The sequence below is a fragment of the Protopterus annectens genome, chromosome 17.part0, assembly GCF_019279795.1.
Source record: "Protopterus annectens isolate FY-2018-M chromosome 17.part0, PAN1.0, whole genome shotgun sequence".
In the NCBI taxonomy this organism is placed as follows: domain Eukaryota; kingdom Metazoa; phylum Chordata; order Ceratodontiformes; family Protopteridae; genus Protopterus; species Protopterus annectens.
Window position 1 is genome coordinate 670,484,712 of NC_056751.1, and position 25,620 is coordinate 670,510,331.

The 25,620-nt window shown below is 42.0% G+C and overlaps 1 protein-coding gene across 1 annotated transcript in view; it reads left to right on the plus strand.

Moving 5' to 3' along the window:
* LOC122791270 (intelectin-1a-like) overlaps positions 1-25,620 on the plus strand; it is a 181,602-nt gene that overhangs the window by 73,286 nt on the left and 82,696 nt on the right. The window contains exons 3-5 of the mRNA XM_044058941.1: positions 7,980-8,153; positions 15,685-15,932; positions 18,431-18,589. Of these exons, the coding sequence (XP_043914876.1) occupies positions 7,980-8,153; positions 15,685-15,932; positions 18,431-18,589 (581 nt within the window). The remainder of the gene's footprint in view (positions 1-7,979; positions 8,154-15,684; positions 15,933-18,430; positions 18,590-25,620) is intronic.

Below are 25,620 nucleotides of genomic sequence, written 5' to 3' on the forward strand. Positions count from 1 at the left end.
ACCTACATTTTTTGCAAAAACCACAACTGGAAGTATTGGAATAGGAAAAGCAAACCTGATTGGGGGAGGGGGGATATAAGGGGCCAGACTGGCAGAAATATTTAAATGTTTCTTGTCCAACATAGGATGGTCTTTGGATGTCTTGCACCAGAACCTCACATTCGATGGTACGTAACCAGTCTGATTTGTAACCCATGTCAATGAAGAGAGCTTCTTTGTAACTGAGGTTTAATCATATTCCTTGACAGTTTCTGGTACTGTTTCTGTAACTTGCCTATTTTATTCATGCATTTATTTTCATTCCGATAAGCGATCCTTTTCAGGGTTAAGGGAGGTCTGGAGATTATCCTGGCAAGGAAGGCACAAAGGGCAGAGAAACTAATCCTGGAAAGTGACTCTGTTGCAGAGAACACTCAAACACGTAAGACATTTTATTTAAATCTGTTTAAGCAGGGTAGTACACTGACCAGGGTGATCACAAGTGGAGTGATGAACTGCTTGGGTGAACGAAGAACCTTATCAAAAGCCATAGACCTTCAACAGTGCCCCATTCAAGATGCACAGCTGTAAGGCATCGGTGCTAACTATACGTTTTTAGCTATTTATTTTTGTGGCTGAAACCATGTTTTTGTACTGTACATCTTGTGTTAACACTGGACCTATTTATGCTTTTCATACTAAAATTGTTCAGCACATAAGTCGGCAAATTGTTCTATACCCTACATGCACAGTATTTCTTGGCCATAGCAGGAAATCCCATCTGAGCCTTATTAATTTGTCCATGTATAAATAGCAAATTTTGAACATGAAGTTTTCTGAAGCTGAACCCTTCTACCAATCAAATAGTCATCCTGCACCTAGCACTGTACCATCAGCTTTCTATCTTTTGCCCATCCTAGCCTTACTAGTGAACAAGCTATTCTGGTGGCCTTCTACATCTGCAGTAAACTTTGACGGTTATATCAGTATGTTTTAGTCTTTTCCAAGCCCTTCAGTATTCCTTGTGCTATGCTGTTCTCTCAAATGTGATTATAGCTCAGTTTTTCTGACCCAAGTATACACTCTTCAGTGAAATGAAGCTATATCTCTCAAGTTGAATCGGGGCCCAAACAGTGGTCTTAACATCTCTGCTACCAATATGAAAGTGCATTTGATGTACAACATCCAATATGCAGATGTTCATTTCTACATTATGTGAATGGTAATGCAACTCTCTGCTGGCATTTAAGAACACCATGTTATCCATTGAAAACCAGTAGGCTTGGGTTATTAACAGTCATTTAGACATAATCGTGTAACTCTCAGTATTAATGTTAATTCCTGTAACAATGCTACACAGTTTACAGCCAACCTCACAAACTGACTTCACCATTGCCATGCCTTAAGGCAATACATTCACAAGCCAAAAATGACTGACTTGCTTATCCTCTACTCAATTATATGTCCAGCCAGCGAACTAATGTATTGTGCTATATCCCTACACAATGCATAAGGTTGGAGTCTCTAAACCTGCCAGAAGACTACCACCACAGAGGTTTGCTTCTGTAGTAAAGGTCACCATTGCAATCAGAAACCCCAAGGATAAACTATGAAAGCAAATGTCCTTTCTGACTCTTAGGAATTTGGCTTCAGTTTTTTTTTCTCTTACTGATCTGTGGTGTACTCTGTACTCTTGGTTGGGTGGGGGGGGGGGGGGCTTCTACCCATCTCTCCACTGCCTAAGAACTTTCTACACCTTTTGTACATCTTTGTCATTTTCTCATTTTGATCTAGCTAGGATACACATTTTCACTCATAATTTGCCTTTACTATTGACCAATTTTCATTTTATACTCTTCCTGATGCTAGTCTAAACTGCTATCCACTACACTTTTGGTCTTCTGAAGCTACTTTGTACAATTTCTTCATTATTTATCCAAGTGCAGTTTTAGAGTTCTTTTGTTGTAGATACTTTTGCATAATTTAACTGTGTCATGTAAACTTGGCTCTTAAGCACCCAACTTTGTCTCTATCAATGTACCAAGTATTTTAGCTTAATGGTTTACACATTAGGTTTGCTCTTGTATCTTCTCTTATTCCCTTGGTTCTCTGTTCTCTTTGGACACGTTTCATATTCTGCTGCTTTTCTAAATGCAGATTACAGCATGCAATGCAGTATTTTTACTATTGTGAATTCTATTTTAACCAGCTGAGTGGCAAGTATGTAATCTTTGAGATGCTTCTTTCTGGGCCATGGTATATCTGTAGAGTAGATGTTTGAAGCCCTGGATTATCTTGGTGAGGGAACCTGTGGTCTTTCCAGCTGCTGCATGTGCTTTGCAAGGTACATGCCAAAGGGGGGGTGTACTCTATAATTGGTCTTGTAAGGGAAGAATACAGGGATGTTACGACATTGTTGTCCCTGGATGAGACCCTTATCCACCACCTTATTGTGAGGTGGGCCATGTAGAAAGCTTGACCACCATGTTGCAACTGATCTCCACATCACATAACAGTCTCCCCATGAGGCCAAGTTTCTGGCACCAGTCAGTCACTTGTTGGGTGAGACCCTCTTGGAGGATGTCCACATCACTTGGGAAATTGACTGTGACTTGGTCAGCCATAGTGTTCTGGTTTTGGGCTGCACCTCGGGAGTATATCCCAAATAACAGGCTCCAAGACCGATCCCTGGGGTATGCTGCTCATTACAGGTAGACTGCTTGAGATGACTTCCCTATTTTGATTAGGTGGGTAACAGATGCATTGATACCTAGTTGAGAGAGTTGTCCATTATGCCTGAGTGGGGAAGTGTCAAAGGCTTTGGCCAGGTCAAGGTAGTAGGTGGTGTGCCCTATCTTCACCTCATCCATGTCTCAAGTTGACCAGATTTAAGACTACCTCCCCTTGACAAAGCCAAACTGTGGGGTCAAGTGTTTGGAGGTTGCCAATGTCTGTTAATGAGGTCCATATGTTCCATGGCCTTGCATATCGGGCTAGCTAGGCTGATGGGTCTATAATTTCCTAGATTGGTGGATGCCCCACCTTTGTGTAAAGTGGTGACAGTGGCTGTCCTCAGCTAGGACAAAGCCAGTGCTCAGGATTTGGTTGAATAGGGTGCCTAATAGTGTTGCAAGTTCATGAATGAGTTCATGTAGGAAGCAACCAGAGATGTTTCCCATGGAGGTGGTTATTTTTTGCCTTTGAGAGGGCAGTGATTACCTGTTCCCTAGAGATAAGGGGTGGGGGGCAGGTACTGGGGATGTTCTGATTTACTGATTGGGGCAGAGGGGAGAAATTTTTGCTGAATCTTCAGCCAGTAGATTGGCTATATCTGTAGCATTTGTGTATGTGGTGTCCTTGACCACCAGTTCTGAACAGATCTGGGTGCTTCCTTTTGAGGTTTCAGACATGTAAAGAAGGCCTTATATTTAATAGATGTGGCCAATTTGGACTCTTAGCTTTATGGGATTTCACTAGAGCTCTTATTTGTTTATTCAGGGTATGGAGAGATTGCACCTGCTTTTTGGTTCTTGACAGCTTTTTTTTTCCCTTTTTTATATAGTTTATTGCAGATGTCCACCAGACAGGCTTACTCTTCTTGCAGAGGATAATTTTGTCCTGTAGGGTATTCCTGATTGCATCTGTATAAATGCTCGTATAGTACTTGGGTGTATATTTGAACATTGGTGCCAATTCCTACAGTAGGGGAGGGGGCTGTAAAGCTGTTTACAACCTCCTGAAGGATGGTAAAATTGTTGATCCTAGCTAGAGGGGTCGGGGAGCTTGAAAGTGACCTCTATGGTCACATCTTAGCAGGGAGGATGATACTCTAGGGGTGCTGCAGCAGTTACTCATGTTTAATAAAATACAAGATAATACCTCTTGTGAATGTATTGACTAGCTAGAAATTTGCATTGATAAAATTGAGGAATCTCTGGACACTTGTATTCTGGCATAACTAGTTTTTCCAGTCTGGTTGGGTAATTTGTCGCCCAGGATCAAGGTAAAGTTGCTTCTTGATAATATTTGAAGAGGTCCAGATAGGTGGAGTGGGCATCTTTGAGTCAAATTTGGGGGCCTGTAGCTAGCCATAATTTGAAAAGTGGTCTTGTCAGTGGTTAACTGTACTTAGTTGTCTCCTGTGCATCATACTTTTGACCAGCCTGTATGTATGGCTTTATTGAAAACTCCACCTACTTTGGCTTTGCCGCCTACAATTTGGGGTCTGAATGATAGGATGTTTCCACAGCTTAGAACCAGGTTTCTGTGACTGCAGATGTCTTCATCTTCCAGAGTAAAGAATGCTTTCAATGATGAGTGCAGTTTCATGTTTAGACCTTTAACTTGCATTTTGTTAATTTTTGTTAGTATTGACCTTATGACTTTTCCTAAAACTACACTGGGAGAGGCAAGGGCCTTTGCCAGAAGCCTGAAGTCCAAGTGAGACAGATGCAGGCCATCTCTATCAAAGCATCATGGTCTGTCACATTTTCCCAGGCTGTCTGGTACTAGATTCCCCTGGGACGACAACAGAAAATAGTCACTTTTTGTATCAAGGCATCATTCTGGGTGATGGTAGAATGCTGCTTAAGGCTAGGGATATACCTGCCTGGGACTCGTACATTCAGGGAGTTCAGTCGTGTTTCTCTTCATATAGTCCAGGAAGGTATACATAGTCATTCACCCCAACATGGACTGACAGTCATAACCGTGAGACTTGAGTGCATGTGTGATGTGGTAGATTCTGGCACCTGACTAAATAACTTTCTCCTTGTACAGCCTGGTGAGAGGCAGGTCTGTCTCTCTCAAATGAGTCTCCTATGCCTAATATATGTTTTGGTTTATGGTTAGGTCTTGGTAATTGCGAGACTAGTATGGACTATGCGTCCCTGTGCCATATGTACTGGCTTGTGGGGAGAGTAGACTAGCTTCTCTATGTAATTGCATCTCTCTCAAATTGTGTTCCTAGGTGGTGGTAGATTGGTTGTCTGTACATGAGGCAGCTGCTACACTCTGGATACCCATATCAAACCAGGCTGGCAGGAGAAATCCTAAACTGTCCATCCATACTTGTCAATCTGCAAAAGAGAAGCCAGGGAGAGCTAAGGGGTAGGCCTAAAGCCCAAGTGCTTAAACCGAAACAGAGGCTTAGAATAACACTTAAAATTTAAATGGGTTAAAGTAATTAATGCAGCAGGGAAGATGCAATTTAACACTTTAGCAGAAAAAAACAAGATGAAGTAAGAGTTGAACACAAATAGCAGCAAGCAGCTGAATAAAGTAGGGAGAAAGGAACAGAAGATAATTCAAGGTTAAACTAAGGGGGTTGGCCTTCTCAAATGTTCTGTATTTGGTAGAATGAGCTAATGACATGACAGTGTCACAGATCAAATTTACAGTAGGGGTGGGCAACTGCAAAGCCACGAAGTATAAAGGCAATAAAAGGAAGGGTGGGAAACTATGCTACAGCTAATAGCTACACTATTTTAGGCAGAAAATGTTTCACAGCAGAACAGCAATGAGCCACTAAAAGTTTTAAACCGATAAAGGAGCAAGGAGACTTGTTTTAACTGCAAACCGGTTATACACTCCTTGGCAGGAAGTCAGAACAACTAGAGAAAATTTCCATTTAACTTTCACAGTGAAACTAGCTAAAGCTTTACAAACAGTGTGACTGTAACAAACGTGATTTTACAGGCACTGTAAAGCAAACAAGTTTAGTACAACCATGCAGATTAGTTTATTGCAATAATATTGCAATAATACAGTACAAAGTACTCTGCAGACCAAGCACTATAAATGGCTAGAATACACTAATTAGTAAAAATGAGCAAAAAAGGATATTTACTGTATATCACGAGTTGTGGTCAGTGCCCCTCCACTTAGCTCAGTGTGTATAGAGAAATCCCCTCGACGGTAGGGCTTAAATTCCAGAAGGTACAACTTAAACAACTTAAAGCTCAAAAGAACCAATAAGTGCTTACTCCAGAAGCCCTAGAGTAGCCAGTCTTTAAAGTGAAAGGATTCTGCTAAGCCAAGATGGCCTGGAACATGTGCTCAGAACAAACACTGCAAACAACCAGGCCCCAGAGACAGCAAACCTGAACTGGGCTGAGCTACAGCTACTGACTACACTATTTTAGGCAGAATGGTGTGAAGCTGGTGATTTAGTTCATGTAATCGAGCCCTTCATAAGGCTTGTACAGTCTTAACTGTCTTTATGATCTTGTTCATCCTTTTTGGAACTGTCATCGGGCTTTGCAGGATGTGCATGCAGTAAGACAGTACTTTACAATGGTGGCCTGAAATGTTACATTGTTTTTACCCAGACATCGGACAAGAATTCAGTCAATGTAGCTAATTTGGGGATGTCTGGATAAAAATGACTGACCCTGTTGAGCTTTGTCTTTGCAGGACTAGTGATGTATATGTAAAGCAAATTGGAATATCTTTGTTTTGGCCATTTTAATAGTCAGAAAGCTGTCCAGTCAGTACAGTGACCATAGCTGAATACAGAAGGATTTGGGTTATGGTCACAGCAGTTTGAGTGTCCTTTTATGGCTGAAATGTCCTAAAATGAGTATCTGTCATTGAATTCTTCTCGCAGCTTAGTGGAAAAAATGTTCAAAAATACAGATGAATTTATGCATGGTCCTAAATATGCATGGGAGAACAATGGTCTGAACAGATCGGGCCATGGGGCCTGAGTTGCACTTAATCTTCCACTGCTCATACCAAAGGGGCAATGGGATTACAGTGAGGAAATCCATGGTACAAATGCATGGCCCTTGCTTCTTGAGCCAGGAATACAACTTCTGAAGTCTCACTAGCTTGCCATGCCCATATAGTTGTTACTGCACTGATCCTGCAGGTTTATTGGACCTTGCCACATAACCACACTTTATCCTTTTTACATTACTGCCTTTGTTAGCATTATTTTAGTTCTAATTGTGACATGTTGCTGACATCTCCTCTGACCATTTATTGTCTTTCTTCACAGTGCCTTGGCTACTCTGATTATAGTAAAATTAAACTCGTACTGCATTAAATTATGCAGTAGCAGGTTAATTGTGATCTTGTGTCGACTTGACTCAAACCAGGACTTGTATAATACCAAAATATATTGCTAGCTGTAAGACGTGGCTGACACTGGAATCATGCAAGCCATGTGTTTGATATTTTGACTAGTGGCACTTCATTGTTTACAATTTGCAACCAAGTGGCATATGCCACTTCCAGGAGGTGGTGGTAGCCATGTGGGAGCACACTAAGTGTAATTTGTCAGTCAAGGAAACCACTTTCTGTACTTGAGACTAGTGGCACTGCTTGCAGAGTGTCCATAGTGGAAGCAAGGAATGACCAGCACAGACTAGCAATTGCATGTCATTCTGTGGCTCCAAGTCTGGTGCCAAGGGAGACAGTAGGGCTTGAAGCACTCTCAGTAGCTGTCTCTTATTGGTAGACTCTCCCTAGTGATAGGGAACAAATGGGCCAATTGGATAGGATGGGGCTGATGGCTGACAGGTTTGTGGGGTCAGAGTGGTAATGTTTCGAAAGTGGTTTTTCTAAATAAAAATGGTGAGACTACAGCCAACGACCTAGTATCACAAGCTGTTGCAATGACAGGAAAACCAAAGGCGCCATCTGATAAGTTTGCATCCCTTTGTTTTGATGTGCAGTATATTCAATTTTTGGATGTAGTACAACCCCACAGTTGAAGGGGCATGTCAACAAATGTTCAGGGGTGGTGCCTTATTTCATAGACAGGCATCAAGGCAAACCACTATTTGTGAATGTGAATCTTCGTACTGGTCTAGAATAAGTGGGATAATACTATCGTAATGGTTAAGGGTAAAAAGGAAAAGTACTTTTTGTAAGACACTGCCCACGTCTGCCATGCTTTATACCAAACTTCTCACCTTCAGAAGTGGTGCCTTGACTTGGTGTGTAGCCTACTTTGTGTGATGTTTTATTGAACGTTGCTAATTGTTTCCCAACAGATGATCCTATTTGCAACCTGAGAATTCAAAAAAGTGTCCTGCTTGAGAGTGTTATGGGCTGCTGTGATGACTCTGCAGGTGATCTATTTGCAAATGGCAAGGAAGGGAAATGCCAGCAGACATATGTAGCAAGAAGCTGCAAAGAACTGTTAGAAAAGTACAAAGTCAAGAAAGGTAAGATCTATTAATTGTGGTCCATTATTCCGGTGGTAACCAATTTAAAGGTGTAATACTGTCTTGTTTTTTTTTTTTACATGCTCACATTCTCTAATACTAAAACTTCACTGCCTTATTGACATTTTGTTCACTGGGAAAGTCTTGACTGTGACAGGAGCAAATCCACCTGACCCCCCAGCCCCCCCCCCCCACACACACACCTAATTGTGTGCCAACTCTTGAATCACACTGCATTGGGGAAAGAGCAAATTTCCAATCCCCACCATAATGTGATTGGGGGGGGGGGGTGCTTGCCACCTGCAGAAATGTGGATCGTATGGTCATAATATAAAATTTAACTTCAGAAAGTCTGAAATGGCTAGATGTATTCTAACCTAATTTACATATTTTGCAATGCAGGCAGGATTAACTTTATTTTGGCCCATACCTTAAAAGGCAAGTGGGCATTCAAACCAGAATGCACTGTCTTCAAACCTACCAAATGGGCTGACGTTTTGAAGGTACTGTGACATTGAACATCATAGTACCTTTCTCTGCTTCAGCAACCATACATACATGATGTATAGTCCTTCAACATGAAGATAATGCAACACTGCGAAGGGCTGGCCCTGCAGCCATGTTGAATACTAATGAGGCATTCATGGGGAGAGGTGCGTGCCAATTAGCTTTGTGCTGTATCTGCAGAACTGCCTCCAGGAAGGCATCTACATGGCTGAGTTCCAAGAAATAGTTTGGTAAGGGCATATTAATGAGAATTGGATGGGGTAAACTGTACAGCAGGGATTACATTTAAAGTGCTAAAATGGCACTAGTTCTAATCTGGAGATCATGGGTGGGGGAACCACCAGACAGGAAATGTGGTATGGGGGGACCACTAGGCCACCATGGATGAGTCTTTAAAGTTCTGTGACAGCACTAGCATTGTAATGGTGATCGTGGGGGGATATGCTAGACCCCCAGAGCCTAAGATTAACGTGCTGTAATGACTCTAAATCAGAGGTGCAAGGAAATGGTGGGTAGAAAAAGGTCCAGGGGTGGCTGTTGAAAGTGACCAGGGGGAATGCCACTGCCTGTATGAGCACCAGGTTAGTATGATGATTACAATCCTGGAACATTTAACTGAATGCCACTGCCTGTATGAGCACCAGGTTAGTATGATAATCAATTGTAGTTAATTACAATCCTGGAACATTTAACTGAACGTGGTCCTAACTTGTCAGGGATCCAGTTTCTGAATCTCAAACTGGCATGTCATGGGAGAAGGGCCTTTCTAGTTAAGCCAGAACTTTTAATGAATTCATGGGCATATTTTCAGATTACCATCTCAGCAACTCTTGTATATTCCTAAAATGCACATTTTACTAAGAACAAAAGTGGAAAACACAGGCTGATGGTAGGGGGAACAAAACTCTCACAGGAAAAATTTGTTTACTGTGTAGTGGTTTGAGGGGCACTTAGAATTGAGGGGCACAAACTAAGCTTACAACTAAATCTTGTTTCCAACCATAAACATGAAAATTTATACTTGTACACGTCCTTTCTCTATGGTTATCTTCTGATGCAACTACATTCACACATTGACCATCTGGGTACACTAGATAAATATGATGATTTTATGAATGACTTTGGAGATCAACATAAGCACTGAATATTAGCAAAACCACATATATAATGCAAAATGAATACTATATTGTGCCCACTGCCCTCAACTTGGCCTGGACATGATGGGCATTAGTTTGTGCTTGTCACAATCAGCCTAAGGCATCCCACTAGCTTTCATATCAAGACTGATCATAAATTCTGCAGCAGCAATATTGGACATCTCCCCAATAGAAATTCGCACAGCAGTCCAATTGGGTGCTGCCACATCATTGCTTCTACAGAAATATCAATCTTGGAGCTGGAATAACTAGCTAGGAGGCAGAACCAAAATGTATGACTTGTCTGAGGGAATCCTCATGCTACCTTAACCAACCATTTTCTGTTTTAAGTGGTGATGGGCCATATACTGGGATCTGTGAATTTGATTTCTACATGAGAACTGGGACTTTTTTGCTTTTTACAGGCATTTTATACTAAGCAAAAGTAATTCTTAAAACATCACTACTTTAATGAAGCAGCAATTAAAATCTTGCTGCTTGCCACAGCAGTGTTGTACACGCTAGTGGGGGGATGTGGGTGTAGCCTATATAAATTGGGCACCAATGAATCCCAGATGTGCTTGCTAGTAGGGAAGTTCCATTGTACATTCAGAGAATCTCTAGTTTTTCTCTAGATAGTAGCAGCTGTTGGCCATGTTGAACCCAAAGCAGTTTTGCTCAACTGAGCAGAATGTAGCTGCGTAATGCAGCAATATGCAACTATGGTAGATTCAGTGGGTTGCTGATGTGCAGTTAAAATCCATTTAGGATGGGACAAAAGGGGCGGTTCTGGTTACAAGCTGCTGTAGACCTGATTAGCGATGGGACAAAAGGGGTGGTTCTGGTTACAAGCTACTGTGGACATGGTCAGCACTGTAGATATCATTCAGTCCCTGCAAGTCCGTCTTTTACCATTTAAAGTGGCTGCTTAAATAGCACATGGATGTGCTCAATTTGTCATGTGGTAAAACTGCCAATTGGTCCTTGCAGCTGCAAGCAGTATAACTGGCAGATCAAATTGCAGCTGTGAAATGATTTCAAGACTTGCTGTGAGACTATTTATCCTCAGCTCTGGATGTCTTGAATTACTGGGGGGGGGGGGGGTTCTATACAAGGCATCACCTTTTGTGCCAACTATGGCAGTTGATTCAAAAGGGCATGATAGGAGAGATGTAATGGGACTTGCAGACATGTTAAGTGCACATTTCTTTGACATAGCAAAGCATTGATGCAGAAACTGATGCACCATCCTAATTGTGCGCTTTTGCTCTGAGAATGTAAATTGTGGATATGCAGCACTTCTATCCTAAACAGAAAGGAATTCTCCCATTCTTTACTAAACTTTTTCAAAACAGGACACAATGTTTTATAAAAATTGCAAATTAAAGACCCATGGCACAGGTAGGAAGCCCCTACTATACCAGACAAACCCATGTTTAGTGGCTAAGAAATGAGTGGCAGTTGTCAGTGTGCCCAACATGAGGGGAAGAGTCAGCCTAGGCTTGCTGCAATAACTGTTAAGAGCTGTAAACTGTTTGCAGTGTATAGCTTGTATGGGAGGGTTGCAGGTGTGGAAATGGGCCTACTCCTCCCAGAGGTAGCCACTGCAAAGCTGAGCAGGGTGTTATGGGTTGGGCAGTATGGTGCTGCAGCAGGGCAGTATGGTGCTGCAGCAGTGTCCTCCTCCTCCGTGGCCCAATAACTTGGTCATGTTAAGTCCATGTGAGGCTAAGCTAGGTCTGAAGCCTGATGAATGAAGAAAAGTGCAGCTAATTGGCTGCAGAGTGGTAACACATGCTTTAACTGATTTAAAGCATGACATCTGCATCACTGTTAATGTGCATCTCCAAAGGATACAATATTCCAGGGTATTAACATCTCCTTTCCATTGTCCACTGTACTCTGCTGAACACTTGTTTGGGTAACCAAACAGTCTTTCCCAAGTAAAAATTTTCCTAAACCATCTGATTTTTGTTCAGGTTTGGTAAGGAGATGTGCACCTGGAGATTTTTGAACTACTGTTGAGAATTGTTCCTATTTAATTCACAAACCCTTTGCACACACCCACCATGGCTGGGATGTGCAACAGGTATTAGTGCAAGGCCCAGGTAGTCAGTACTGGCTCTTTTTACTCATTGAGCAGATATGATGCAGAAGTGGTTAGCATTTGGTCAGTTTCATACCCATTTTATATAGACTGACTTCTCCTACCAACCTTTTTAATTGGTCCCAGTATGCTTAAATTTATTTACATACTACATCATTATTGGCAGCAATAGTAATGCATGTCATTTTTTCAGTTGGTATGTGTGGGAAAGTTTTATACATGACTGTTTTAAATGTTTTTCCCCTCAAGTCTGTGTTCATGTTAGTCCTAGAATATTGTAATTAAGTATTTGCATCGCATGAGTATGTATGCGACTGAATGGGTCCGATGTCTGCAGAAGTGCAACTGAGTGTGTGGTAATGTCTGTGTGCATGGGAGGTATACCTAAACACTCTACTAACTAGCAAATACTGCAATAGTTTGGGAGCACTAGTCATCAGGGACTTCAGTCACTTCAGAAGATCTTGAATACCCTAATCCACTTACAAAAGTTAATGTTGGGTTTGGATCATGAAGCATGGAATTCTAAAGTTTTGAGCATGAACTTGTTTAGACCATTACAGTGAGCCAATAACACCAGAGATTAGAGCTTCATACTTAAAGGAAGAAGTGGTGGGAGACCAGCTGTAGGCTACATATAAATGGGTAGATGCCTAGGGAAATTTATTGCAGGAGTACAGCTATGGAGTATTTTAGAAGACCATCTAAGAGGGAAGGGTACAAGAGGAATGATCTTCTCCAGGCTGAATAACCACTGCTGAAGCTCCAGTGAGGAGCCATTCTTTTATAAGCTTGTGAAGGTCTTTGGTGTTTTGCAGTGCTGTAATAAAATATGGAACTGAGTGCCAGATCTTGGGAGTATAGAGTCCCCAGAGGCATTGCTTGACTTTGTAGTGGATAGTAACAATTTTCCTGTTGAGCAAATAGGTTGATCAGGTGTGTAGAGTTGGAAAATATTACCCAGGGAAGGGCACTCTGGTCTCATGAGTTTATAGACTGAGACTAGTTGTGACCTGAGGTCAGTTTAAAGGCCTGGCAATGAATAGCCCTGCAGCATTATTTGAGCAGATTTGGCAGTTTTGTTTCAGAGTTTTCTGACTGGGAGCTTGATTAGTATGGGGAATGGCTTAGTATGTATACTGTGTGCATCATTTTTGATGTGATGCCACATTGTCACTCAGGTTATCGGGGAAACTGCTGGTGTGTACTACACTTGCTACTCTGGGTATGTTATGCAGCTGCCATTTGAAGTTGTACTACATTCTCGTCGGGTTATGATACTGCTGCACCTTCCTTGCTTTTTGTATGTGTTGGGGGGGGGGGGGCACAAACCAGCTGTAGTTCTGGGACTGTCCTGCATGTGTCTGCACTATAAGACCAGCAATGTGCTAAGCACACCCTGCAAGCTGTGGTTAGCTTTAGATGGGTGTTCTAGGTTGCATATTATGAATATCTTGCATTATCCAGGAGTTTGGCTGTTCTCTGGGTTCCATGATGTAGCAGGTGTAGTATGTGGGGGTGTTACTAATGTCTTTCTACTTTTCCAGGTTAGGGGTCACCACAGTGGAGTTCCAGTCAGCTAATGATTGGCAGTGTATTTTTCTGGAGTTGCCAGCCTGATGCCCAACCTTTAAATGGATAGTGGCATTGTTCTGCATTACCTGCACTTACCAGCTAGATGTCACTGGAATTTGGCAGGAAGTAGTAATACAGTTGATGCTTACAAAATGCATGAATCTGGTAAACTGCCTGGATACTATGACACATGATCAATTACTGTGCAGTCTCAGGTCATGGCTCACATGCATACAATATGCACAATTTTATATACATGTCTTGTTTTATTTAATGTATTTTATTTATATATAATATATATATTTGTGTGTGTGTGTGTGTGTGTGTGTGTGTATATATATATATATATATATATATATATATATATATATATATATATATATATATATATATATATATATATATATATATAATTAAAGTGCAAAGACAAACATACTTGCATTTGAGCTTAAATTGGCATCGGCAGCATCAACCCTCCCTCTCCCCTATTTTGTACATGGGGCTGGGCATCATATTGACTATTGCCTTGAGCCAGTATTAACACCACTGGGCGGCTAGCCTGCCACAGGATAGATAAGCAACTTAAATGGAAAATACACTTACAATGGCAAAAGTGCTGATGAGATGTGTCCAGTAGAAAGCATACTTAAAGGTACTGCATCTTGCAGTGTAACTTGTTTCCTTTAACTTGGGAAATAGTCTAATAACTGAGCACCACCATGCATGTGGAATTGCACCTAGCATATTAACTGAACTAGTTCTATATGGCAGACAAGATATCCTGTCATGACTATAGTAGAAAACCGAGGATCCCAGGATATTACAGGTAAGGAGAAACATAAGAAATATAGGAGTATATAATGGGAAAGTAATGGGAAAGTGTGGAGAAAAAGGGATTAGAAATTGGGGAGAAAGATCCTTAAGGTAGCTATACAGTAAAAATGAGTTTTATTTACATGTTCATATAGTTTGATATTAGAAGTCTGCTTCAAATGGAAGACTCATTACATGATGCTGCTGTTTGGGTATGTAATGCAAGTGCTTTGTACATGTTACTGGTGCATTTACAGGCAGTCATACAATTTGCAACTAAGTCTTGTAATGGGTTAAGTTGTTGTACTTGTAGAAGGTTGTTCTATTGGGCAACCAACAATTTTACTAAAACTTGTGACTAAATAGTTATTCAGTAGATGGGTATCTAGTATGAAGCAATACAATAGTGACTTTGATTACAGGCTATTGGAGAAATCTGATTATGATTAAAAGTTACAAAAATGAGGCACTTTAACAACACTGGGAGATTTGTTCAACGTTCCTTGAACCCAGAATAATTCCTGTTTAGCTCCTCTACCCCTCCAGGGAACTGTATTATCCATTTCCTTTTTCTACCATAGGGTCTCTAAAGTGGAAGATGTCATGGAAGGCATGCACAGGTGTCAGCACTTTCCTATGGTGTGCTATGGAAACCATATAGGATCCCCCTCCATGCACAACCATTGTACATCAGAACTTTATTCGAGAAGATGGATGCTGTGAAATGTCCTTTGTTTTCAGCAAGGTCCTGATAGCCAGTATGCAAAGAGCTATATGGGAAGACCACACATTCCTCTTGATGCCATATGTGATTGTCTTAATTTCATGGATAAACTGTCAACCAGTAACGGTGTTGACAGATGGCATAGACAGCAGGAACCAGTGACAAATGGCTAGAAAATGGCTAGAGTATGGTGCATTTGCTGTACACAAACCCTTTTCTGTACACTTTGCATTTGTATATAGTCAGGTTTGCACAGTTGTGAAATTTTCTCTGAATATGAATCCTGATTCTGTTCACCTTGAATAAATGTTAATGTTGTTTTGCAGTCATTTGTATATAGCTTCTGTTTTGCATTTGGGATTGCTGCAGGAGGGCAACAAGTACCTGTGTGTCGCTACTGCCCTGCAACAGTCTGCAGGTTGCTCACGCTGGCACAAGTAGGCTGCATGCTATGTGACTTGTCTATGAATTCTGGCCTTCACTGAGCAGCTTTTTAATTTGTATCTTTTGGACATCTCACTAGTGATCAGCAGTTTGTCACCATTCAGTATTCCTAGTGATCAGCAGTTTGTCACCATTCAGCATTCCATCAGAAGTCTCCCAATGTGCACTCAATATTTTTAAAGAACATGCAGCTATTTTTCTTAAATTCTTTTTATTACTTTGCAGATGGCTTGTACCAGCTAACTACTGAAGATGGTGAGGTCTATCAGACATTCTGTGACATGACTACCAATGGTGGGGGCTGGACCCTTGTGGCCAGTGTTCATGAAAACAATGTGGAGGGAAAATGCACCAATGGAGATCGCTGGACAAGCACACAAGGAAACCAGCAAGAGTATCCAGCAGGAGATGGAAACTGGGTCAATCTGGCCACATTTGGTACAGCAACAGGTGCAACCAGTGATGACTATAAGGTAAGGCAAATAGGTCTGTGTGTGCATACAACTGGTTCAGAAATGTGTGTACACATGCATGCATATGACATGGGCTCAGGATTTCCTTTGCTAACAGGTCCTTAAAATATTTAAGGCACACCTAAAGTCCCCTTCAAATGATTCAGATTTACATACAATTGTTAATTTCTTTTATCCCTTTATTCTATATTCTTTGCCCTGTTGTATCTAATGGATAGACAACCCAGGGGAAGAGAATATCCCAAAGTGGGTACAAAAGAAATCGCAAACATGAGTGCGAGACATTTCCAGTATGTTAATATATACAGTTGCTTTACATCCACATTTTATAAAAAATAGAAGAAAAGCAGCATTTTGAGGACAAATGTTCCCGTGTGTAAAATAAAATGCAGAAGCATGTGAACAAAGATTTGGGCATAGTGTGACAACTAGTTGATTCAGGTGTATTAAAGCTGTACTGAACAAACCTAGTTAGTGCCTCATACATGTCTTGCAATCAAAATGCAGTGTTAAACCTAACAGTGCTAGTTTGTCCCACAGCTCATACAAAAGTTGCATAGGCACCTTCAAACAACTCCCATGGAGTGTGCCTACACCTACATTCATGTAGGTATTCTCTCAAGTGTACACACGTTCTCTCATGGATACACATGCAGACACCCATACAGCTACAATCAGGCTCTACAGATTTATACACAAATAAATAAAAAAAAAAAAAATATGTATGTGTTGAACATGGCTATGTAGTAAAAAATATGTATGTGTGTGTTGAACATGGCTATGTAGTACTAACAGCCCTGTTGTATTAGAACTGAATGGTTGTACATAACTTGGTGTACATTTTCCCTACTTTACTACCCATTACTTGACCTGCTCAGCCTCTATTCAGTTTCTGTGCAAGAGCACATAGATAATTAGTAGCTGCATCCCAGGGCTGCCACGTTTGGAAACATTCTTTGCCAGAAAGACCGCTGTCATGCTAAATCACCCTGTGGGTGAAAATGCTTGTTAATACTTATGATTAGTTTTTATTGATTTGTGTAGCAGTGGGTGTTGTGTTTGTGCCTGTTGACACTCCTTTACTTCAGCTCTTTATAGTTTATTACTCCTTTTGGAAGGTTCTTCACTAAAGGATATATAGAACCAAGGAAATGAGTTTTCAGACACCTTGTCCCTGTCTGAAGGCAGTTAATTACTAGTTTTGCACTTCAATTTATTTGGACTTGGTTTGGATTGCAAAAAAATTGACTTGTGTTGCAGGTTATCTTGTAGTTTCAGGCTAGATGGCTCATGCATGAGGTTGTTCATAAGTTGTGATTTTGTGCTTTTTTTTTATAGGTTCATAGGTAGATACTAGGCTATCTGCCCTAGGGCATTTATAAGCCTAGCCAGAGTGTATTTGGCTTCCGCCTCCCTATTAGATTAGCCTACTGTGTCTCTAAAGTAGGTCACAGAAGGTACCCTTTTAAGATTAGTTTACTGTGTCCCTGTCTAGCAGGGACACAGAAGAGATCCCAGGGGTGAATTTGCGATTTCCCATCCATGCATCCAGATTTTGCTTTAAGAGGGGCTATGTCTAACATAATTGGGATTCTCTTAGAGTGAGGGGAGCCTCTGGGAAATGAATCTGTCCCTCCAGCATGTCCTATTTTTGTGCTGAGGTTTAGGTCCCTGGAGCGTGTAGCTCTAAGGTACTTGGATTTTTTGAGGTGGAACATGTCCATTAATTCTGGGTTTGACATGGCTTTGTACGTCTGGCATAGATCGCCTCTGAGTAGGTGGTAAGCAACTGAGTAGAGCTGGAGTTTCTTTAGTCGAGCTGCATAGGACATCTGTTTGTAGCCCATGATCCTGTTGGTGAGTACTTTTGGGGTCTCTCCAGTTGCTGCAGGTGTCTGGTAAGATACATCCCAAAAGGGGCATTGTGTTCAATTATCGGGCTGATGAGTGACGAGTAGAGGGGCACAATGACCTCTCGAGATGCGAACCCTTTCGTGATAAGGTGGGCTATATAGAAGGTCTTTCTAACCATTTTGTATTGGTTTTCCATGGGTTAAAGCTGCTGTATTCCAGTTGGTGGACAACAGTGCTTGTAAATTAAAGCCAAGTTATTCCACTAACTACTCCTGTTTCTTCCTTTATTGAAGAGGAACGAATACCTGAAGTTTTGGACTGTATTACTGTTGCACATTATCTTAGTGTTTGTGAAACATGAAAAAAAAGTGCGGTCAGTCCACTACCTTAATGCTGGGAGCATCTATCTGCTTGCATAGATTGATTTTTTTTTTTTAATTGTTTTTATTTTACAGGTTTACAGTTGACAGATATGACTTTTTTTTAACTTCATATTTACTGATTGGCTAGTTCCTTACTCCATTCCCTTGCATTCTATATTGTGTTGCAATGCACTCATCTAATTGTACAGGTTTGTTTTTACAAGATCACTCAGCCTGGCCTTTTTTGGATGCATTACTTCTGTCGCTGTTTTCTTTCATTAGAATCCTGGATACTTTGACATCAGTGCTGAGGATATAGCCGTTTGGCATGTCCCCAATAACACGCCTCTCAACAAGTGGAGATCCGATGCTATTCTGCAGTATCACACTGAAAGCCAGTTCTTTCCAAAATATGGAAACAACCTGCAAGGGCTCTTTAAGGTAAGCTGGAGATGAAGGAAATTGTAGGTATATATAGAAATGTATAGCTGGATTTTGTAGCTCACAAATGTAATGGGGGTAGGTAGTTAATCACATGATTAAGAAGGATCTGAAGTTAACTGGCTTTGCAAAGGATCTGAAGTTTAACTGGCTTTGCATTTGGACTGACTGGCACATAGATCATTATAATTTGATCTGTGTACAAGCTGTCCTATGATAGGAAATTTCCCTGCAGCATCGATTAGACAAACACTTGTCAGTTCAATGTAGTCCACAACAAATTGTGTCTGTGTGTCTGTGTGTCTGTGTGTCTGTGTGTCTGTGTGTCTGTGTGTCTGTGTGTCTGTGTGTCTGTGTGTCTGTGTGTCTGTGTGTCTGTGTGTCTGTGTGTCTGTGTGTCTGTGTGTCTGTGTGTCTGTGTGTCTGTGTGTCTGTGTGTCTGTGTGTCTGTGTGTCTGTGTGTCTGTGTGTCTGTGTCTGTGTGTCTGTGTGTGTGTCTGTGTGTCTGTGTGTCTGTGTGTGTCTGTGTGTCTGTGTTTGTGTCTGTGTGTCTGTGTGTCTCTGTGTCTGTGTGTCTGTGTGTCTGTGTCTGTGTGTGTGTCTGTGTGTCTCTCTCTCTGTGTGTGTGTGTCTGTGTGTGTGTGTGTGTGTGTCTCTGTCTCTCTCTGTGTCTGTGTGTGTGTGTCTCTCTGTCTGTGTGTCTGTGTGTGTGTGTCTCTCTCTGTCTCTGTGTCTGTGTGTGTGTGTGTCTCTCTCTGTCTCTGTGTCTGTGTGTGTGTGTGTCTCTGTCTCTCTGTGTCTGTGTGTGTGTGTGTCTCTGTCTGTCTCTGTGTCTGTGTGTGTGTGTCTCTCTGTCTCTGTGTGTGTGTCTGTGTGTGTGTGTCTCTCTCTGTCTCTGTGTCTGTGTGTGTGTGTGTCTCTCTGTCTCTGTGTCTGTGTGTGTGTGTGTCTCTCTCTGTCTCTGTGTCTGTGTGTGTGTGTCTCTGTCTGTCTCTGTGTCTGTGTGTGTGTGTGTCTCTGTCTGTCTCTGTCTGTGTGTGTGTGTGTCTCTGTCTGTGTGTCTGTGTGTGTGTGTCTGTGTCTGTGTGTCTGTGTGTGTGTGTGTCTGTGTCTGTCTCTGTCTGTGTGTGTGTGTGTCTGTGTCTGTCTCTGTCTGTGTGTGTGTGTGTCTCTGTGTGTCTCTGTCTGTGTGTGTGTGTCTGTGTGTGTCTCTCTGTCTGTGTGTGTGTGTGTCTCTGTCATATGGTTGGCATTCTGAAGTTTCAGCCTTGAGAAGTAGATCCATAGCAGATATATAATATGCAAACACACAGAAAACCCCCCAAATTGAATGACTGCTAGCATAGATAGAAACCAGCTATTTCCTGATTCATCAGTGGCGAACTGAATCTGATGAACTGATATGTTCACTTTACTAATGACTGAGTCTATGAAAGCCACAATGGCTTGGATGAATGCAGATGTAATTCTTTAGAATAACTGAAAATTCACTAAAGTTTGAGAGAAGCAAAGTAGATGGTGTATTAGTGGTATACAAAGTGAAGTGCCCATATGACCAAATAAAGGATATGACAACATAATATGTACGTCACTGGGTATGTGGGCTTGCAAACTGAAATCTTGATTTCCCTCCCAAGATGTGGACAACTAAGGACTGTTCTGTTTAGCATGAGTGTTGTATTCAGAAATGGCATTGTAATGTAACTTTTGTTTACTACCTTGTATGAAATTGCAGAGGATAAAATAGTCTTGTGTACAAATGACAATACATTTAACATTCAAGATGAAAACTGATGTGGGTAGCCAGGTAATGTACAAAGTTACATAACAGGCTGCCTGAAGGCTTGCCAGTTTTGCAACCTAGATAAGTATTGCTGTGCAGCAGTCTAAAGTAGATGAAGTGGACTACGTGACAGGCAGAATAGGTAGGTGCTTGAGTACTGGTACTTCAAAATGAATGAAAACCAATACTGTTGGTATTGGGGCTGAAGGAACGAGGAGTGCAAGATCAGGGAGAGTGTCGTGGTGTCGGGGCTGAAGGAACAAGGAGTGCAAGATCAGGGAGGGTGTCGTGTCGGGGCTGAAGGAACGAGGAGTGCAAGATCAGGGAGAGTCGTGGTGTCGGGGCTGAAGGAACGAGGAGTGCAAGATCAGGGAGAGTGTCGTGGTGTCGGGGCTGAAGGAACGAGGAGTGCAAGATCAGGGAGAGTGTCGTGGTGTCGGGGCTGAAGGAACGAGGAGTGCAAGATCAGGGAGAGTGTCGTGGTATCGGGGCTGAAGGAACAAGGAGTGCAAGATCAGGGAGAGTGTCGTGGTATCGGGGCTGAAGGAACAAGGAGTGCAAGATCAGGGAGAGGAGTGCAAGATCAGGGAGGGTGTCGTGTCGGGGCTGAAGGAACGAGGAGTGCAAGATCAGGGAGTGTCGTGTGCTCCATCAGTCAACTGGCTCTGACACTGGGAGACTGGGCATGACCTCTGATCATAATCCCCTATTGTAGCTTTGTGGCACAGAGGGATGGAGTCCTGACCTAGTAGGCACAGAGCACACAGGAAAGTGTCATTTCCAGTGGGGACCAGGGAAACTTCTGCTTGAGGGGAAATAGTGCAGCTTCTTGCTGACGACCCCTCTTGTGGAAGGGAGGGATAACCAAACAGAGCCTACTGCACGTGAAAGCTGCATGTCCATGGGGGAACAAAGCTAAGCTGAATACTGGGGGATACACCGCAGGGTTTTAGACATAACTTGTGCAAATGACTACTACTCCCTGTCTGAGCCAAATTACCAGGAGTCTGCTGGTCAACCGGCAGTAAGTGAACAAAACTGCTTTTGCAACTTCCATATTCCTAAACTTTTATAGGTATATAGATAGGTATATAGATACCTACCTATGTAGATAGGTATATAGTTAGGTAGGTATATAGATATATATTAGTTTTATGAGTGTCAAAGGCAAGCATTCATACAGTGGGAAAACTGACCAGGTGGTACAGAATGCAGCAGCATGCTGAAAAGCGGAAATGAGGGTCCGACAGGAGAAACCCTGTATAAACATGTCAGTCAACTGAATCAGACATTTGGGGAGAATGAAGGAAATACTGTGACAATTGGCTAAGGCAACTAAGCAATTACTGGTTGCTATCATAATGTGAATTCACTCCTTGAGACGCACACTTGTCAAGTGATTACCAAATATAATTTGCATTACTTGGTTTTGTTTAGTTACTGAAACTATTCATTTTTGTGTGACTAGTACTGTGGTTTTATTTATAGGTTTATTTAAATGTTTTCTGCTCCCAACATTTCTGGAATTTAAAAACTTGTTTGTTTTTTTTTCTTGTCTGATTTCAGAAACTAAATATTGTTTCTGTGCCCAGCCAGAGGTATTGATCGGTATTCATTATGACAAGCAACTGCCTAAAATATATTTGGCAAAACGTGGATATCTGTTTACTGACACCAAATCCTTCTCCCTCTTACAGAAGGGATCTAACATTTTGTAAAGTGAATGTGTGCATAATATGGGTCTCTTATCAGTTCATCAAACTGCATTTTCAATGTAATTACTTTGTTAATCGAACTGTTCATACTGAGATCATGGTATAGTGAGGGTCAAGAAATTTGCCCCTTCCCCACTGTAGTGCGATCTTGGAGTCTATAAATATAATAGGGGATTGTGATCCCATGTGAGGGGAGTTTGAACTGCATTTCCAATTAAATGCTGTTCGTTGAAATGACTGAAGTGATATAGACCCATGTACATTTGGATGTAAATATATTTACACAGTGATGTATTGTGTGCAGAAATGGAGAGCTATTACATCAATAAGTGAATCCAACAAGTTCCTTGGTAGAAACAAGACTGATCAGTAACTGCTTATTGTGCTCTGTTTTTTACTCATTTCATCTTCCCAAACATGGATGGCATCATTCTGATCACAATGAGCTTTGTTTATACAAAGACAATTTTAACTGTCCTGGAGCACAGGTGTACCTTTTATTTTTATGCCTTTTGAGAGAAACACTCAAGACTTGTAATCTCAGAAATTACAAAAACTGGCAGAAGGGAAATGGGGTATTGGGTGCGACTCCTGCACCATTCCACTTGAGCATACATATTGTATCTACTTCTAGATACAGATTCTTGGTTTTTAGCACTTGAATTTGCTTCGTGCTCAGCACTTGTTCAGAACTTGTTAGCACTAAAGCTACAAATTACTACAGCATTCAACCTTCCTCTTTACCTAGACGAAAACAGTTTTTGTACTTTCCTCACTTAAAAAAACAGCTCTCTTCCTCACTTGTCTAGAGGAAAGTTTTTTTTTTTTTTTTTTTATTCAGGCATGTCCAAGGGTTAGCTCCCAGTGTTCTCTTCTGTCTGAATCTGGGCATCTTGGGGCAATGTAGCAATTGCCTCATATACACAGACAACCCTCTCCTCCTACCACCCAACACCACAACCTGTGAGATGTACTTATCTAGCCAAACTGGAGGTAAAGCTCTCTCCAACCAAGATTGAACTTGATAGTCAAGAGGAGAAGGTAAACACTTGCACCACACATCATAGTCCCACTAAACCTACACCAAAATCCACACATAGAAACAAAAACATTCATGGAGGCGCTCAAGCAACAGACCTCCAAAGCAGAAACGCAAGCAACCTCCATCCCCAATACAACCCAAATGAGACACAGCCCACAGACTCAGTGTGCCAATAAACCACAGCTCATAAGGCAAAATGTACCAAACACACTACTCATGTGACTGGTAGGGCACACTGATGTCCCTATCCCACTTACAAGGCTAAACAAGGAGAAGGTTACTGTCAGCTGCACCTAGAGTGCCAGGATCCACCACAACCCACACACTCGGGTCACTGCAAGTACAAATATGATTGTAATTGTCCATGTTGGTGTGAATGACCTGAGATGTACCTTCCTGGACTACATTGAGACATGGAAGAGCTGTCTGATCTTGTAGCCCAGGCAGGTATGACCGTAGCCCTGAGTAGCATCTCGTCATTGCCCAGAATACCGCCGTAAAAGGACAAAATGATCGACTTCAACAATTGGTAAGTTTCTGGTGTCATTCTAAGGGGATCCAGTATTTGTCTGCCTGGGATGACATGGTCAGCAGATCGCAATGCTTTTCCAGAGATGGCTTCCACCTGTTGCCCCTTGGGATTCTGGATACTAGGTAAGGGTCTTGCTGCCCCTACAGTGCCTTTTTTAGGCAAGGTTTAAATGACAAGATTCACCACCATAACAGGAACAGGCAGTCAATGACTGAGGGTAATGCTACTCAATGCTAGAAGTCTAAATTTCAAAATGCATTCACTCCAGGCACTCCTTAAAATGGTGAACATAGATATTTACCAGGCTATAACTCGTACCACACATTTTGGCCATCTAACCTGGACCAGAACACCAAAGGTGGAGGTGTCCATATTCATTGATATCCACACCTCCATGCTAGTTGTGAAGCATAATGCATCCAAGGTTATCCAAGTGCAACTAACCCTGGGCAAAACTGCAATCCAAATTGTAGCTTGCTACAGATCCCCCACCATGCCCCAGGATTTCCACCCCTTTTTTTTCTTGATAGACTAGAAAATATTAGGGTTCAACCAAACACCCTAATGGGGTGATTTCAACTACCCCACCATTAACTGGGAAAACTACTCGTGTACCAACTCATTCATTCAACACTTTCTGGAATTCATAAATTCCAATGCCCTGGATAAACTTATCCATACCCCCACCAGGGGCAGAAATATCCTAGACCTAGTAATTATCAACATGAGTGACCAGTGTTCCACACCTGAAGTCCCCTCTGTCAGATCTGGCCATAAGCTAATCACCCTAGATATCCACATCCCGCCCCCACCCACCATTAAGGAAACCACGGTAAAAAAAATTCTCCAAAGCCAACTTCATGCTTAAGACAGAAGTGGCGAACTTCATGACACCCATGCAGATGGACAATAGTTACCACTGCTTAATCCTACACAAATGTACTCTAAGCACTTACATGAGTGCATGAATCGTGCTATCCCAAACAGAACCAAGACGCTAGCATCCAAGAAAAGGAAGCCAATTTGGTGGTCCCCTGCCATAAACACACTACAACAGAAGGAAGAAACTTGCAAAAGAGTAAAATCCCATGAGTGGAGGAGCTCCCTGGTCACTCTGTAAGAAGCTGAGATCCCTTACAAGATCCTCCAAAGCTAGCTACAAAAACAATCGCCACTAATTCTAAGGGCAACCACAAAGCATTCTATAGCTATGTCAGAAATCTCAATGGCAACGCACAGATCTGCTCTGAATTGCAGCACAGCGGCATGAAAATTACAGAACCAACTGATATTGCCAACATCCTGCAGATAGGTTCATTGCTAACTTCCCCCTCTCGCCCCCTAAAGGGCCCATATCTATACAGGAAGAATGCAGTCCCTCTAATCGCATGTATGCAGGTAAAAGCTGCACTTTCTAAACACCGCATCCATGAGACCGGACAACATCCCAGGCTGCATTTTACACTAACTTCAGAACGAACTGGCTCCCCACCTAAGCACCATGTTCAATCAGTCTCGCGTCAGGCTTTGTGGCCACTCAATGGCACACAACAAAAGTTACCCCACTCCACAAAGGGGGAGCCACCACTGATCCTGGGAACTATTACCCTATTAGCCTGATGAGCCTGGTCTGCAGTTCCATGGAACGTATCATCATGGAACTCGTAAACAGACATTGGTAAACTCCACACTGGACTCCACCCAGTTCAGGTTTGTGAAAGGCAGATCATGCCTTTTGAACCAGATCGACGACTTTGAGGCAGTCACCAAAGTTATCTTCACCTCGCCAAGGCTTTCAACACCATCCCCCATTCTGGAATTATAGCTAACTCACTAAACTAGGTATAAACCCCTACGTCACAAGATCATCTGCCAACTGGCTCACTGACAGAACCCACACTGTAAAAGTTGCAGACTTCAAATCTAAACCAGTGATGTGGAGTAACACAGGGTTCAGTC